The following is a 16,549-nucleotide window of genomic DNA, read 5'->3' as shown; positions in this document are numbered from 1 at the left end:
AAATTCCCAGGAGAACTGGTGGTCAGAGAATATACAGATTTTTAGTTTTGCTCACTATTGCCAAATTCCCCTCCATAGGGATTGTTCCATTTTCACTCCTACCAGCAATATTAGAATGCCTGTTCTCTATACAGCTTTGTCAACAGTTGTCAAACGTTGGCACTTCTGCAGATCTGTTAAGTTCTATCCCAAATCGTCCTTACAGAAGAATTCCAAATAATATATGTAGATACTCTTCACTCTAGGAGGTATAACTTAATTCCCCTCCTCTTGAGTGTGGGTTGGCCTTGAGTGTGACTTGCTTCTAAAGAATAGAGGGTAGAAAGGGAAAAAGAGAAACTTTACGGCAGAGAAACCGGACAGATCCCACCACACAACCGGATGATCAAGGTCAAGTCTCCGGTGATGAGTCATGTTGATGTCATGTGCACACTGATACAATGCGATCAGAAGGACAGCTCATATCTACTGTATTATTTTCCCCCAAGACACCATAAACTTCATCACCTCAAGTCTAATCACAAGAGCACATCAGACAAACCCACGTTGAGGTACAGTCTACAGAATACCTAACCAGTACTCTTTAAAACTGTCAAGGTCATAAAACAAACAAACAAGGCAAGATCAAGAAACTTTCACAGGCGAAAGGAGACTAAGGGGGCATGATGACTAAATGCAATATGGTAGCCTTGATTCGTTCTTGGAACAGGAAGAGGATAGTAGAAATACTGGTGAAATCCTAATATAGTGTATAATTTAGTTAATATTAGTTTTATACTATGTACCATGGTTCTGTTAACATTAGAGGAAGCTGGGTGAAGGGTATGCTAGAATTCTGTTATCTTTGAATTTTTCTGTAAATCTAGAATTATTTCAAAATAAGAAGTTTGACTTCCTCAAGATTAGAAGCTTTCGTACATCAAAGGATAGTATTGAAAAGAGTGAAAAGACAATCCACATGAAGTGAGAACATATTTGCAAATCACATATCTGATAAGGGATTAACACCTAGAATATACAAAGAACTACAACAGCAACAGAAAAACCCAATTCAAAAACAGACAAAAGACTTGAATAGACATTTCTCCAAAGAATATATACAAATGACCAATACTTACATAAAAAGATGCAAAATGACAAGTGTTGGTGAGGAAGTGGAGAAATTGGAACCTTTGTGTGTTTCTGGTGGGAATGTAAACTGGTGCAGCCACTGTGGAATATAGTTTGTCAGTTCCTCAAAAAATTAAATATAGAGTTATTATGTGATCCAGCAATTCCACTCCTGGATATATACCAAAAGAATTGAAAGCAGGGACTCAGATACTTGTACACCAGTGTTCATAGCAGCATTATTCACAATAACCAAAACAACCAGTAGGTGGAAGCAACGCAGGTGTCCATTAACAGATGAATGGATAAACAAAATGTGTTGTGTACCAGCCCTGGCCGGTGTGGCTCGGTTGGTTGAAGTGTCGTCCCATGCACCAAAAGGTGGTAGGTTCAGTTCCTGGCCAGGACACATTCCCAAGTTGCAGATATCAGCTTGTGGGTTAGATCCCCAGTCGCGCATACAGAGGCAACCGATTGATGTCTCTCCCCCGCCTCCCGCCCCCCCCCCCTCTCTCTCTCTCTCTCTCTCTCTCTCTCTCTCTCGTTAGTTTTTAAAAAAACATATCCTTGCCCGGCCAGGCGTGGCTCAGCAGTTGAGCGTCGACCTAGGATCCAGGCTATCGGGGTTTGACTCCTGGTCAGGGCACATGCCCGGGTTGCGGGCTCGATCCCCGGTCGGAGGCATGCAGGGGGCGGCCAATCAATGATTCTCTCATCATTGATGTTTCTATCTCTTCTCTCTCTCTCCCTTCCTCTCCCTGAAATCAATAAAGACATATTTTAAAAATAAATAAACAAACAAACATATCCTTGGGTGAGGATTTAAAAAAAATTTTAATGTGGTGTATACCATATATACATATTCAGCCATAGAAAGGAATGAAATTCTGATACATTCTACGACTTGGATAAACCTTGAAAACATTATGCTACATGAAATAAGTCAGACATAAAGGGACATGTGATTCCACTTAAAAGAGGTATTATACCTAGAATAGGCAAATTAATAGAGGTAGAAAGTAGAATAGAGGTGGTAGTGTGGAGAGTTACTGTTCATTGAGTCTGGAGTTTCCAGAATGGTGAAAGGTTCTGGAAACAGTGGTGATGGTTGCACAATGTTACAAGTGTACTTTGCGCTGTTGAATTGAACACTTAAAAATGATTAACAAGCTAAGGTCTGGAAACAGCCCAAGTGCCCATCAGTAGATGAGTGGATAAAAAAGCTGTGGTACATTTACACCATGGAATACTACGCAGCTGTAAAGAAGAAGAATCTCGTACCCTTTGGGACAGTATGGATGGACCTGGAGAATATTATGCTAAGTGAAATAAGCCAGGCAGAGAAAGACAAACATCACATGATCTCGCTTATATGTGGAATCTAAAGAACTTAATAAACTGACGAACAGAATAGATTCAATGATATGGAAGCATAGATGAGACTGACGAATGTCAGAGGGAGGGAGGAGGGCAGGTGGGTGGAGGGGGAGAGAGTAACCAAAGAATTTATATGCATAAGTGCACAACCCAAGGACATGGACAATGGTGGGGAGAGGGATTGGGGAGATAAAGGGGCATTTGTAATATTTAAAAAAAAAGAAAAGATTAACATCATACATTTTTGTGTTGTATATTTTACTGCAATAAAATTATTTAGAAAAATACACAAAAATAAAGTTTAAATGTTTATTTTAAAATGGTCTATCCAATGTAGTTTTAATTTTCACCTTTCATTATGATTGAGGTAGAGCAACTTTTCAAATATAAATCATTTGTACTTCTTTACTCTGAATTCTGTTCCTTTTTCCTTTTCTTGTATTTTTCCCAGTTTATTGCCTGTCTTGACTTGGCTTATGATTGTTTTTGTTTTTTCCAAGCAGATGTGTTTTATTTTCATGTATTCTGATTTAATCATCTTTTCTTCCATGGCTGTTGGATTTGTGTCATAGTTTTTCCCACTTCAGGATTACCAAGGAATTATCCCATGTTTTCTTCTACTTTTAAATGTTTCATTTCTTTTAAATCATTGACCCATTTCAGCCTGGTTGGATTGGCTCAGTTGGTTGAGCTTCGTCCTGTGCACCATAAGTTTGGAGCATGTATGGAAGGCAACCGATTGATGTTTCTCTTTCACATCAGTGTTTCTCTCTCTCTCCTCTCTCCCTCCCTCCCTCTCTCTCCTTCTTTCTCCCTTTCTCTCTTCCCCTTCCTCTCTCTAAGCATGCCCTCAGGTGAGGATTAAAAAATCAATCAATTATTGACTTATTTCAAATATATCCTGGTTTATATGTGTGAAATAGTCATAAGATCTTGCACATGTCTAGTAGTTAATCTTTTCGATGCAGTTATACTTGGGATCTTCCTATTTTCTAAACAGCAGCTCTCTGAATAAAGGCAATATATTTATTTCTGTATATTAATTTTGTACCCGGAATCCTTGTAATCCTTTTTCAGTTGATTCTCTTAGACTTTGCAGGCATATCTTCATATCATTGACAAATAATGGTGATTTTACCTAGCTTTTAATCTCTTTTCTTCGTTCCTTTGTTTAGTTGTTTTAGCTAGTATCCTAGAATAATGTTAATAATGGCGTTGATAATAGACATGCTAGAGTTGTTCCTCACCTGGATTGGCCTCCTGCTAGTAGTACGGTGTCTATACGGTGTCTATTTTTCCTTGTTTTAAGTAAACCTGTATTAGTTGCTTTTAGGATACTTTTTTAATCATTTTATCAAAAAAATAAATTATTAGACACCTACTGAGTACTAGGCACTAAGGTACGCTTTGGGGACTAGGGCAATAAACCAAACAGGTGTAGTTCCTACATTTCCCAGGACTCACAGTCTAGTAATTTTTAAATCATCAAAGAAATGCACATTAAATCAACTTTGCAGTAATTACTTTAGTTATTGCAGTAGAATTTTTAACAAAACAGCTGCTAAAGCTAGCAAGGTGACTGAAACACAGGCGAGGCGACACAGTTCACGATGAGGCGGAGAGAGAGAGAGTGGCAGGGACCTTGGCCTGCAAGACCCTGCAGACTCTGCAGACCTTGTAGGACCTTGGTGAGCATTTTGCTGTTTTATACTGAGACTAAGAGGAAGCCACTGAAGGGAGCGATACGGTTGGGCTCAATTGGCTTTGCTCACATTTGGGGTGTAGAGAATGAACTGGGGAGTCCTGGGTGGAGGTCAGGAGTCTACACCTGTGGGCCCAGTGAAGGAAGACAGCATGGATTGGAGAGGTGAGGGAGGGAATGACAGAAGTGGATTAGATTTGCGAGAGAGGTGGGAGCTTGCTCATCCCATGAGGTCAAGATTTAGGGTCCCCTGTCAGAGGCTGAGGGTTTAGAAAGAGTGAGCGGGTAGGGGTCAGCCTCACCTATTGCACGTTTCAGAAAGGACTGCCTCTAATCCCTGCCATTTTTCTTCCCCCAGAGGTGGTCGTGGGGACAGGACTGGCCGCTATGGAGCCACCGACCGTTCCCAGGATGACAGTGGGGAGAACCGCAGCCGGGACCATGACTACCGGGACATGGACTACCGCTCATACCCCCGCGAGTATGGCAGCCAGGAGGGCAAGCACGACTATGACGACTCATCTGAGGAGCAGAGTGCAGAGGTGAGGGCCAGGAGGGCTAGCCAGGCCTGGTGGGGAGGGGGCAGGGTAGCTCCTGCAGGGCCTCCATCTGGCTGCAGGTAGCTTTCAGCTCCCATGCCTTTGGACTGTGCTCAGTGGCTTTGCCTCACCTGGAGGGTCTGTCCCCATTCCCCCTCTGAGGGCTCCTCTCCCAAGTTGGGTCTCCCTGACTTCCATATGCTTGGCTCTGTACTTCTGAGGGCCCCTTGCCACCACCTCTCTTCCTTCTTCCCTAGCATTTAGTTTGGACCCACAGTTCACTGCAAGTCCTGTACTGCCTGCTTCCAGCCAATATAGGGCTCTTCAAGAGCCTCTTAATGGCACTCAGTGTTTAGGGTTGGGAAAGCAAATGGAAACCTGGTTATCACCAAGCACAGCAGCTCTGGGAGACCAACTGTAGGCATCCCTGGTGGTGGCAGAGCCCCTAGACATAAGGGAAGGACCTCCTGAGGCCCCACCTCTGTGTTCCATGTTAGTAGTTAGCCCTAGTGTGAGGAGGAAGGCATGATGCTCACCACCTGGGAGCCCCCAGCTGAGGGGAAGAAGCAGCCTTACCTTAGGGAAACCCGAGTTTGAGGGGGCAATCAGGGCCCTGATCTAAGCAAACAGACAACTCTCTTATTTGGTGGGGTGGGAAGGGTACTCTTGCAGCCTTAGCCCTGGGAGGGCAGAGTGTGGGCTGCTGGCTTCCCTCTGAGGGGCCCAATGCAGAGACTCCTGTAGTAAGCAGCCAAGCTTTCCCAGTGGCATCTGGGTTGGAAAGAATAGTGAAGCACTGAATCATCTGGCCCCTGAGGGTGGGAGGAGTGTGGACCCAGGCCTGGCCTACTTAGTCCTGGAAGGATGGGTTAGGCAACACCCAAGAAACCAGCCACCACCCTATTAGGAGGAAGCCTGGTAATGATGGACTGGCCAGGCAGAGGATCAGGGGCCAGGAGGCAGTGCTGTGGCCTTGCACATTTGCTAGTCTCTGCTGGGTGGCTCTGACCAAGATCTTAAGCTATTCCTATACCCACAACTTGGTTGCAGGCCCAGTCCCAGGCCCAGGCTGGGCATCACAAGCGATGTGTGGCCTTCTGTGTTACAAGGAACAATTGTGCACGTACTAGCTGAGCTGGCTAGGGAGGAGGGGGGAGAAACAGAGGGCAGGGGTTAGTGTGCCAACCTCAGACTGTCTCTTCCCAAGGAGATTTAAGCAGTGTCTGGCCACCTGTCTGTGGGAGTTCCTCCTCCACTCCAACACTGCCACCAGCTTCTCCCCACTCCCCACCAAGGCAGCCCCCAAAATCATCCCGGGGAGAATTTCCAACCCCAGAAGGGTTGCAGTACAGGGCCTACCCACCCTGCCTGCCCCAAGCCTTTCGCCGGAGCCCGCCCACCCCTGGCTTTCAGAGCCTGCCTGCCTCAGAGAGCCAGTGGCCAACCCCCAGGCCCACCCCAGACTGACTACCCGTCTGGTGTCTCTCATCTCATTCTGTTGGCCAGGATTCCTACGAGGCCTCCCCGGGCTCCGAGACTCAGCGTAGGCGGCGGCGGCGGCACAGGCACAGCCCCACTGGCCCGCCAGGCTTCCCCCGAGACGGCGACTATCGGGACCAGGACTATCGCACGGAGCAAGGGGAGGAGGAGGAGGAGGAGGAGGAGGAGGAGGAGGAGGAGAAGGCCAGTAACATCGTCATGCTGAGGATGCTGCCACAGGCAGCCACTGAGGATGACGTACGTGCCCCCCATGGCCCCGGGCAGGTGGCAGAGCAGGAGGCCAGGCTGGGTTTCCTCCAGCGCCCTCAACTTCTCCCTCACCCCCCCGATCTTAGCACCTTTCATCCCTTCTCCCCACCGGCTCCTGTCTCCCAGCACTGATCTGTCCTCTTGGCAGGCCTTGTCTCCTGGTCTGGAACGGAGGAGTGTAGTGTCAGACAGATTGGCTTGTTTTCCAAGGGGCTGCCGGTGGTGGGTGTGGGAGGGAACAGAGCATTCCTCCTGCACATACCCCTGGTCCTTTGTTCTTTCGAGGGCCAGATGTTGGCCAGGCCCAGTGCCAGGCCAAATGCTGGGTATTGCAGAGATGATGCTGGTGGAGAGGGTCCCCGTGGGATTTTCTGAGGTTTTATTCTCACCCCTCCCCTCACCCTCTTTTGTCACCTGCATCAGATCTCCTCACTGGCCTGGCCACAGAGCCTTGTGTTTTTCTTCTTTTTTTTTTTTAATCCTTATCCGAGGACATGCTTAGAGAGAGGAAGGGGAGAGAGAGAGAGAAAGAGAGAGAGAGAGAGAAAGAGAGAGGGGGAGAGAGAGAGAGAATGAATACTTAGAGAGGAAGGGAGAGAGAGAGAACATCGATGTGGGAGAGAAACATCAATCGGTTGCCTTCTGTACATGCCCTGACTGGGGATTAAACCCACAACCTGTGTGTGCCCTGACCAGGAATCGAACCGGCAACGTTTCGGTGCACAGGACAATGCTCAACCAACTGAGCCATTCTGGCCGGTGAAGCCTTGGGTTTTTCTTTGACTTCCTTCCATTGCTGCTAACAGCCTCTCCACACTGTTTTCCTTCGTGGTGTTCCCTTCCATCTTCTTCCATTTTCTCCTGTTTCCTTCTCTATAGACTTCCCCTAAGGAGTTCCAGTAAAACCCCAAGAGGGCCACTAGAATAGCCTCCTGATTCTCCTCCTCCTCCCTGCCACCCCTCTTCCCTATGAATTCTCTGCTCAGCTCTCCTCTGAAATCTGCCAGCTGCCCTCAAGTCTGACCCGCCTGCCTTGTTCCTGGTCAGACAGTAGCTGAGTGCTGACATTTCTTGAGGATTTATCACAGAGTGGGCCATACACCAGGTCTGATTTAATCCTCACATCCACCCCTCGGAGAAGGTACTCTTTGTATTTCCATCCTATGGATGAGGAAGCTAGGCCCTCAGCAGTGAAGTGACTTGCCGCAGGTCCCACAGCCAGTGAGTGGCAGAGCTGAATTGGGGTCTGAAACTGGGCAGCTGGGCCCCAGAGCCCAAATTCTTGCTGTTCTCTGAGCCCTTCCTGAGTGTTTGCAGTCCTGAGAAACTCTTCTGTGTGTCCTTTTTCATTCTCCTGTGTGTGCGTGCATATGCACGCGTATGTGTGTTTAATCTCCTTTCTGTTGTTTAACCTGGTAAGGAAACTGAGGCCCAGAGACACTAAGACTGCTGCCTGAGAATGCCCAGCACACACTCCTAGTCTTCTGCAAGAGGCACCTCTGGCCTAGAGACCCTGCCTCACCTGGTCCAAATCCCGAATTGCTTCTGCAGCTTCCCTCTGGTTTACTTCATCCAAGAAGCTTTCCAAACCTCACAACCACACCTTTTTGTCTTTGCCCCAAGTTTTGCTTCATTCAGGTTCTAGGACACATGGCTTGGGTTTTCTCAGACCCCAGTCCTTCCTAGTTTCATATTTGTGTGTCATGGGTGTCTTTCGATGCAAGCAGAGGGCAGCTCCTTTGCTAACTGCCAGAATTGCATCCCAACTTTTCTTGCTTTGTGGCTTCACCAAGCCTGTTGTCAGGCCGCCCCTGCCTACCATTCTTGATATGCAGGCTCACTTGCTCTCTTATTGTTCTCTGCCCTCAAGTGTCATGCCATGCTTCACCTTGCACCTTGCCCCTTCATTTGACTCACTCTACAAGTCTGGGACCAAAAGCTGAGACTGGGTACTGGTGTGGGTTTGGGGCTCTGGTCACTTGGGGAAAAGCCCTGAGAGAGAGAAAGAAGAGGCAGTGTGTGCGCATTACCAATGGCCCCTTGGGGCCCTGGAGGCCTCCAGCTGGCCTCAGCTACCCAGCAGTCCCCTTGTGCTGAGCCTGCCCCAATCTGTATCTCCCTTTACAGATCCGTGGCCAGCTGCAGTCCCATGGCATCCAAGCACGGGAGGTACGGCTGATGCGGAACAAATCCTCAGGTGAGCTTTTGTTCCCAGTGCCTTCCCCTTCTGCTGGCCAGCCTTCGCCACCAAGTCTCCTCCTGCCTCTGCCTCCTACGTACCCTCCCTACCCTGCCTTCCTGCCACAGCTGGGAATGGGCAGCTTGGGGTACCCCTCTTCTTCTCTCCCCCTCATCCCACTCTCCTCACAGCTCTGGCCAGCAGCCTCTATCGAGGGGCTGTTGGGGAGGAGGTGCAGCTCTGAGCTGAGCTGAGCACTTCCCAGGGGCAGGGCCAGGGCCAGGCTCCGGGGAACCTCCTCTCTGGGACTCTGAGTGTCTGAGATGGTAACCACCTCCCAATATACTCCCTTCCCTCTCCTTTCTTCTCCTTCCCCTGTCCTCACTCTCCTCTACATTTTTCTGGTAACAGCCTCTGACCAGAAAATAGGTCTGGCATGGCCCCACCCATGTATCCCAAGAGGGGAGGCAAGGGATGGCTCTCATCCCAGGGCTCATCCCAAGGAGCAGCCAGGACTTCTGGCCTCACTTGTCCCCTTCCTCCCTCTTGCAGGCTGCTTAGAGCTGGCCTGGAGGTAGTAGGGGGTTTGGGGGGAAGCTGTCTCTACAGGATCTCTGGCCAGGCTCCCCAAGGCAGGCACAGTGGGGCCTCACTCTGCCTGGGCTTCTCTCTCCATCTCAGTCTCTCTCCTCCCCACACCTTCGTATCTATATCTATATATCTATGTCTGTCTATCTCTATCTGTGTGTATCTCTCCCCCCCTCTCTCTATGTGTCCCCCCCCCCATCATACCATTCCATCCTCCTATGCATCCTAACAGTTCTTCTTTTGGAGATCAAGCATGTACCCCCAAGCCCTACCACATCTAAGCCCTCCCTGTGTGTGTACACCTCCAAGGGTAGAGCTGCTTACTGCGGCCTCAAGCCCTGGGTCCCTTTCCTAGCCCTGGCCAGGCCTAGAGTCTCTCTTGGTAGCATGCAGGTCTTGCTCTGCTTCACCCCAGCCAAACCACACGCTGCTAAGATTCTGGTCTCTCCCCACAACAGTCTCCTAGGTGCAGCCTCCTCTGTGGCCCTGGGCACTTCTCCCAGACACCCACTGATTCTTTAAGATCTGCCTGGTCCATCCTGGCCCCATTCTCCTGCTGTCTAGGAGGACCTGGACTGTGAGTGGCTGTACTCTTCCCATCTTGGCCCTGAGGTGGCTCTCTCATGAGGCCCACCTCCCATGCACTGTGGTAAGGCTGAGGTGACATTATGTCCCTAACTCTCCAGGTTCCTGATGGGCCTGGAGCTTTCTTAGCCTCACCGAGCAGCCCCGCCCAGCTTTTCTTTTGCTCCTTTGATTAAACACCTATTATAGGGCCCCTCCTGGGCTCCCCTGGCCTTGTGCTGGGCCCTGCCCTTCTGTTATTTATTCTGGCCCATGTGGAGCCAGCAGCCTGCCCATGTGCTCTCCTTTCTTCTCTGGAGACAGACCTCTACTTGTACATTTTCCCTCCGAGCTCCTTGTTTTCGTCTCTGTCACCCCAGGCTGGCCTGAGCCCCATCTCTGTCTTTCTTCCCAGCTGGCGTGTATGTTATCTTTTCCCACCCACCCACCTCTCTCTGGCTCTATTTTCCTCCCTCCTCCTTCCCTCTTTCCTGCTCCTCCCAGCCATCTACCTTGCCTCCCACCCCATGGTCTTTCTCTCTGATTGTTTCTTTCTCTTCCTTTCTTCCTTTCTCCTCTCCCCCTTCCCTCTCTGCCCCTATCCTCTCCCCTCGGGTCCCGCCCCCGGGAACGCCGTGTGTCCAAAGCTGTTGACTAACCCACTGCGTCTGTATCTGAATGCTGTCTCCAGGTCAGAGCCGGGGCTTCGCCTTCGTCGAGTTTAGTCACTTGCAGGACGCTACACGATGGATGGAAGCCAATCAGGTTGCTTTGCCGCACTTGAACCCCCCCCCAAACAAATACTACTTTGTAATCGAGCGCTCCCCATCGCCTGATTCTTATGGACACAGTTCCCTGCCCTGTGGCCCTGTGTCCCATCCCCCCCATCCCCTCTCTCTCCCCCTTCCTGACCCTCAATATCTCCTCTTCCCATCTCTCGCTACCCACTGGGCTACCCATCAAGAGCCCACACTCACCACTTCCCCCTCCCCTGCCAGGCACTAGCTCTGCCCCTCCACCTCTCTGGGCTGAACTTTTAGAGAAAAGGCTACCAGGGAGGGTCTTCCACTTATGTTCCCACTCCCAGGGGGACTGTCCTGCTCTGGGGTTAGGCAGAGCCAGTACTTCGTTCCACTCTCAGGCACCGCTGGATCCAGCCACAGGGGAACTTAGCTGTTGGCATACTAACTAGCAAGTCCCGTTTAGCCAGCTCTCCCCACAAGTTCAGCCCTTTGATTCCCACGCAAGAGGCCAGCACTGCTCCATTGATCTAAAGTACCAGTCAAGTGTGATGGTTTCATTTACCAGGGCTCACCTGGCTGCCCCATTCCTCCCACTGCTCCTGCCCTCCCCCCCCCCAGGAGTCACCACTTGCCCCATTCTGCTGGGGGCAGGCCTGCCCTCTCAGCAAGGAGCCATGCTGCCAGGAAAGGAAGGGAGCCTGCTCCCCTGGTGTGGCACGGGCTCCCAATCCAGCAGCTTTGGGACCTTCAGAGACCCAAGGATCTGCTCTGCTTGCCCACCCAGAGCCTGGCTCACTGGGGTGCAGCACTGAAGGGAAGCATCAGGAAAGGAGGGGCAGGTGCTGGAACGGGGCTCAGCAGGGCCGCCCCTGGGACCATCTCTGCCTGTCCATAGGCTAGTGCCGTGGGCCCAGGACCCAGCCAGCCACGGGAAGACAGCCTCCCAGCAGGAACTTCCATCTTTTCAATATGGCTCTTTCTTTTCCCCCCTTCTCCAGCACTAGCGCTCGTGCACTCTCTCTCTCTTTCTCTCCCCTCCTCTCCCTCCCTTCCTGTCCCCCATCATCCCAAGTGTAGCCTGTGTAGTGCTGGCCCTGGGTGTGGCCTGGCAGTGTCAGGGCCGAGTGGGGGGTTTCCCCACTGTCAGGCAAGCGTCGATCAGCCGAGCACTGTGTGCCCGGTGGCTTGTGTTCACGTGCCCTGAAAAGGCAGCAAACAGCTGTGCCCAAGGGCTGTGGCGCTTTCCCTCCCTCCTTCCCTTCCTTCTTCCCTCGTCCGTTCTCCAACCTCCCTCCGTTCCCTGTCCCTCATCCATCCAGCTGAAGGGCTCGCTCACTCTCTTCTCCTGTGCTGAAACGGTGCGTGGGGCACTGCTGCCTGGGCCTCACTCGGCTCTGCTTTTTCCTGCAGCATTCCCTCAATATCCTGGGCCAGAAGGTGTCTATGCACTACAGCGACCCCAAGCCCAAGATCAATGAGGACTGGCTGTGTAATAAGGTACAGGGGCGGTGGGCAGCAGTTGCCATGGACTGAAACAGCAGCAGCAGTGGTGGCAACATCTCTGTCTTCCTGGGACCTCTGAGGTGGTGTGGAGGACTAGCTCAGCTCAAGTAGCCACTATTCCTTGCCACCCACCTACCCACCAGTGTGTACTGAGCTCTTACTTGGTGCCAGGCTCTGCTCTCATGAAGCATGATCTTGCCTGAAGTCCCACTAGATGGTCAACCAGTATTTACATAAATGATTGACTAATGATAGTGGAGGCATAATGTGGTGTGTAAAATGTGGACCTCAGGGCCAGGCTGGCTGAAATTAGACTCCCAGATCTACTTTGATTTTGATCAGGGCCCTTAACCTCTCTCTGCCTCACTTTCCCATTTCTAAAATGCAAATGGTAATGACACCTCTCCCCAAAGGTTCTTGGGAGGCTTAAAATATGGTGATGAGAGGGTCACACTTGGAGCAACAGCTGGCCCATGGGTAGCACCGTTTAATGTCAGCTGTTACTCTGAAGGAAAGCACAGGATGTTCAAGAGCTTGTGTTAGGTGACCCAACCTTGAAGGCCATTCTGACAAAGCCATATCCACCTGAGACTGAGGGTACGAGCTGTAGGCTTTTGCAGTCATATTCCCAAAGAGGAAGCTGAGGTTCAAGAGAGGTAGAACCGTGGATGAGCCTTGAGCCATGACTTGTTCCTGATTATAGGGGCCATGGGTCCGGGTCTCCCCTGGGGCCGGCCTCACCTTCCACAGCTGGGTGGCAGTCCTGAGACCTAAGGGGAAGATTGAAAGTTTCAGAGGTCCTGACCCTCTCCCCAAGAAGGATTCTCTCTAGTAATGGGGCTGGGACCTGCTTGTTAAAAAAAAACAATATCAGAAGACAGGTATCCACTGTCTCTGGAGAGGGAGGGACAAAGTGACAGTGGAACTCCATACCTCCTATATTTTCAGATACTCCTTAAAACTGGGGAATTCCCTGCTTTCCCCTTCTTTACCCCCTACATCATGTTGGTCACCAGGTCCTGTCACTTCCATTATAGAATTACCCTCCCTTGCCATTCCCACTGTAGAGGCCAGTCCTCCCCCCAGACAATCACCATGCACCCCTCTCTGCTATGCTGGCCTCGTGCCTCTTTCTCCCACACTCTCATCTGTAACATTCCTCAGGACCACCTCTGACCATATCCCTTCTCTACTTAAAACCCCCATAACTCTGAGCTTAAGTGGAACCATCCTTCATAATCTAGCATCACCTTTCCTCTCCAGCCTCTGCTTTTGCCTCTCTCCTTACCCTCCTACATCACCTATGGAAAACCTATTATTTCCTGTGTTAGCATCTTTTCCCAGCAAAACCACATCAAACCAAACTTCTAGGACTCCCCAGATCAAACATCCCTGCTCACTTTTCCAAGCCGAGTGAACGGTGCCCCTCTTGGCCCACTGCCTTCCCCAGGCCCATGTTGGTGACCATACCCACAGACTAATCTTCCCCTCTGTGCTACTGGGAGGCCATGAGGGCAGAAGCCACATCCTGGGCATGTGGGGCAGAGCCTGGCACAGGAGCAGTGCTCAGTACCTGACCTTGGGACAGAGAAATGTGGAAGCTGGGGGTCTCCAGAGGCAGATTTCTCGAGAGCAGCAGGATCCAGTCCAGTCCTTGAGATAAAGGAAGGGCGGAAATCTGGCAAGAGAGGGACTCCTGGCTTTTAGGGATAGAAACATCGGAAGTTTCTGAACAAGGAAGCAAGTTTTAGGAAGAGAAACCTACTAAAGGGACATTGTGGGGGACAGTCCTGGGAGTTCCCAGGTATCTCAGAAGAGGCAGCAGTTACTGGGTGGTAAAGTTGTTGATTCCTGAAATAGGTTGGCACTGAGGACAAATTTGAGACCATGTAAAGGGGAGATTCACAGGCCTGAGAATGATAGCTAGAGCCCCCTGCCTCCCCTGATTCTGGAACCTCCCTTCCCTGGGGTATGGTGGGGTTCCCTGGGGGATCTATGGATCCAAGTTTGGAGGGCATAATGGAAAGCCCCACCCCCTCTGACGGCCTGGCCTGTGCCTCACAGTGTGGCGTCCAGAACTTCAAACGCCGTGAGAAATGCTTCAAATGTGGTGTGCCCAAGTCAGGTGAGGCCCTCATGCCTTTATGCTCCCCAGGACATTGGTGGAAGGGGGGAGGAGGGTGAGGGGCCAGTGCTCTGGGAGGAGGATGGTCAGCCTTGGAGCCTCCCCTTTGTCACTACCCTGTCTTCTGCCTTCCCTTTGTCACTACCCTGTCTTCTGCCTTCCCTGACAGAGGCAGAGCAGAAGCTGCCCCTGGGTGCAAGGCTGGATCAGCAGACGCTGCCACTGGGTGGACGGGAGCTGAGCCAGGGCCTGCTGCCCTTGCCGCAGCCCTACCAGGCCCAGGGAGTGCTGGCCTCCCAATCCCTGTCACAGGGCTCAGAGCCAAGCTCAGAGAACGCCAACGACAGTGAGTCAGTTATTTGTTCCTTCTTTCTCCCTGCCCTAGGGTGTCTGGGCTGGGCTCTCCAAGGTCAGAGATGATGGTGACCAGGATTTAGTCCTCCCAGGGATCTCTGACTAGTTGGGGGACAGACAGGTGATGTAGGGAGAGCATGGGAGGAGCATGACCTAACTCGACTTTGAGGGTGTGTTGGGAAGTTCTTGGCAGGTGAGTGACTGAGCTGGGACTTGGAACTGACAAGTATAGTTTGTCCAGGAGGAAGAAGTGAGAGGAAGCAGCAGGTGCAAAGATGTGGAGGCCAGAGGAGGGGGAGAAGTGGGGAGCCACGAGAGGGTAGGGCTGGAGCAGAGTATCAGGGATGCCCCCTAATATCGGGCCCCTTCCCGCAGCCATCATTTTGCGCAACCTGAACCCACACAGCACCATGGACTCCATCCTGGGGGCCCTGGCACCCTACGCAGTGCTATCCTCCTCCAATGTTCGTGTCATCAAGGACAAGCAGACCCAACTGAACCGTGGCTTCGCCTTCATCCAGCTCTCCACCATCGTGGTGAGGGCGGCACAGGGGGGGCCGGGAAGCCAGGGTCCCGGCCCCCCGGGGTGGGGAGGGGGGACCCTGACCCCAGCCCCCACCGCGGCCCCATGTCTGGCAATGGGGCAATGGAGCCGGGGACCTCCCCGGGCCTGACCCTTCTGCCCCTTCCTCCCCTCCTTCCCCAGGAGGCAGCTCAGCTGCTACAGATCCTGCAGGCCCTGCACCCACCGCTTACCATCGATGGCAAGACCATCAACGTTGAGTTTGCAAAGGGTTCTAAGAGGTCAGGGTCCCACCTGTGTCCCTTCCCAGCTTGTCCCCCAGCTGGGGGCCCCCATCTCACTCCCAGTGTCTGACATCCTCCCCAGGGACATGGCCTCCAACGAAGGCAGCCGCATCAATGCTGCCTCTGTGGCCAGCACTGCCATTGCTGCGGCCCAGTGGGCCATCTCACAGGTACTCAAAGACTTCTCCGCCCCAGCATCTGGATACCTGGGCCACTGCGACCCTCTTGCATCCTCTCTGCGAACAGGAGGGCTGGCTTGCTATTTTGGCTTTCCATGGACCCAAAACCCTCTCACAGTGGCTGCCGTGGGCTCTGGAGCCTCGCTCCCTTCCTGATCACCTCCCAGGCTTTCATTTTCCGTGCCATTGTGGCTGGTTTTCTCTCCTGTTTGGCGGTTATTTTATCATCCTGAATTATTACTACTTCTTTAATAAAAAGGAATTTATAAATGGCTAAAAGAAATTTGAGAGATGAGACTAAAGAAGGGGAGGATGATACTTCCTTTTGTCTGATGCCCAGCACATGTACCACACAACAAATGTACCAGCGTCAGCCCCGGGAGCGTTTTGGCATGCACCTTTGTTCCTGTCTTGTTTTTGCTGCTGCCCTGTTCTGCTGTGGCTGGGCAGCCCTCTCGTCTCACCTGTCTGAGGGCTGCATGCTTTCTGTTGGCAGACACTAGCCTCACCTGTGGGCAGCCGCTTCTTAGCAGGTTACCCCCCCATGTCCCCTCCTCTGCTAATGAGCCCCTCCCACCTGCCCCTCAGGCCTCCCAGGGTGGGGAGGGTGCCTGGGCCACCCCTGAGGAACCATCGGTCGACTACAGCTACTACCAACAGGATGAGGGCTATGGCGGCAGCCAGGGCACAGAGTCCTCCCTCTATGCCCATGGCTACCTCAAGAGCACCAAGGGCCCGGGCATCACTGGAACCAAAGGGGACCCAGCTGGAGCAGGTGAGCCCCAACATCTCTCCTCAGTCCCATGTGGGGGTTGGCAGGCGTAGGGTTCTGAGCCCCACCATTCACAGATGTTCTCCCTGTCCCTCTTTACAGGTGCCGAGGCCTCCCTAGAGCCTGGAGCAGACTCTGTGTCACTGCAGGCTTTTTCCCGTGCCCAACCTGGTGCCACCCCTGGCATCTACCAGCAGTCAGCAGCTGAGGCGAGCGGCAGCCAGGGCACTGCTGCCAACAGCCAGGTGAGGGAGCTTG

The 16,549-nt window shown here is 51.8% G+C and overlaps 1 protein-coding gene across 9 annotated transcripts in view; it reads left to right on the top strand.

The window, feature by feature from the left end:
• The window catches only part of RBM10 (RNA binding motif protein 10), a 28,378-nt gene that overhangs the window by 8,467 nt on the left and 3,362 nt on the right, over window positions 1-16,549 (top strand). For 2 of the 9 annotated variants that reach the window (XM_087829517.1, XM_087829515.1), the window contains exons 3-14: window positions 4,548-4,731; window positions 6,235-6,465; window positions 8,605-8,674; window positions 10,500-10,573; window positions 11,962-12,048; window positions 14,119-14,179; window positions 14,349-14,525; window positions 14,909-15,066; window positions 15,240-15,337; window positions 15,423-15,510; window positions 16,108-16,294; window positions 16,394-16,536. In XM_087829517.1, the coding sequence (XP_087685643.1) occupies window positions 4,548-4,731; window positions 6,235-6,465; window positions 8,605-8,674; window positions 10,500-10,573; window positions 11,962-12,048; window positions 14,119-14,179; window positions 14,349-14,525; window positions 14,909-15,066; window positions 15,240-15,337; window positions 15,423-15,510; window positions 16,108-16,294; window positions 16,394-16,536 (1,558 nt within the window). Of the gene's footprint in view, window positions 1-4,547; window positions 4,732-6,234; window positions 6,466-8,604; window positions 8,675-10,499; window positions 10,574-11,961; window positions 12,049-14,118; window positions 14,180-14,348; window positions 14,526-14,908; window positions 15,070-15,239; window positions 15,338-15,422; window positions 15,511-16,107; window positions 16,295-16,393; window positions 16,537-16,549 lie in introns of all 9 variants that reach the window. The other 7 variants (XM_087829516.1, XM_087829514.1, XM_016218472.2 and 4 more) reach the window with 4 other exon arrangements.

This window comes from Miniopterus natalensis, chromosome X (assembly GCF_054644295.1).
Source record: "Miniopterus natalensis isolate mMinNat1 chromosome X, mMinNat1.hap1, whole genome shotgun sequence".
Taxonomy (NCBI): Eukaryota; Metazoa; Chordata; class Mammalia; order Chiroptera; family Miniopteridae; genus Miniopterus; species Miniopterus natalensis.
This window is presented reverse-complemented; position numbering and strand designations above follow the sequence as displayed.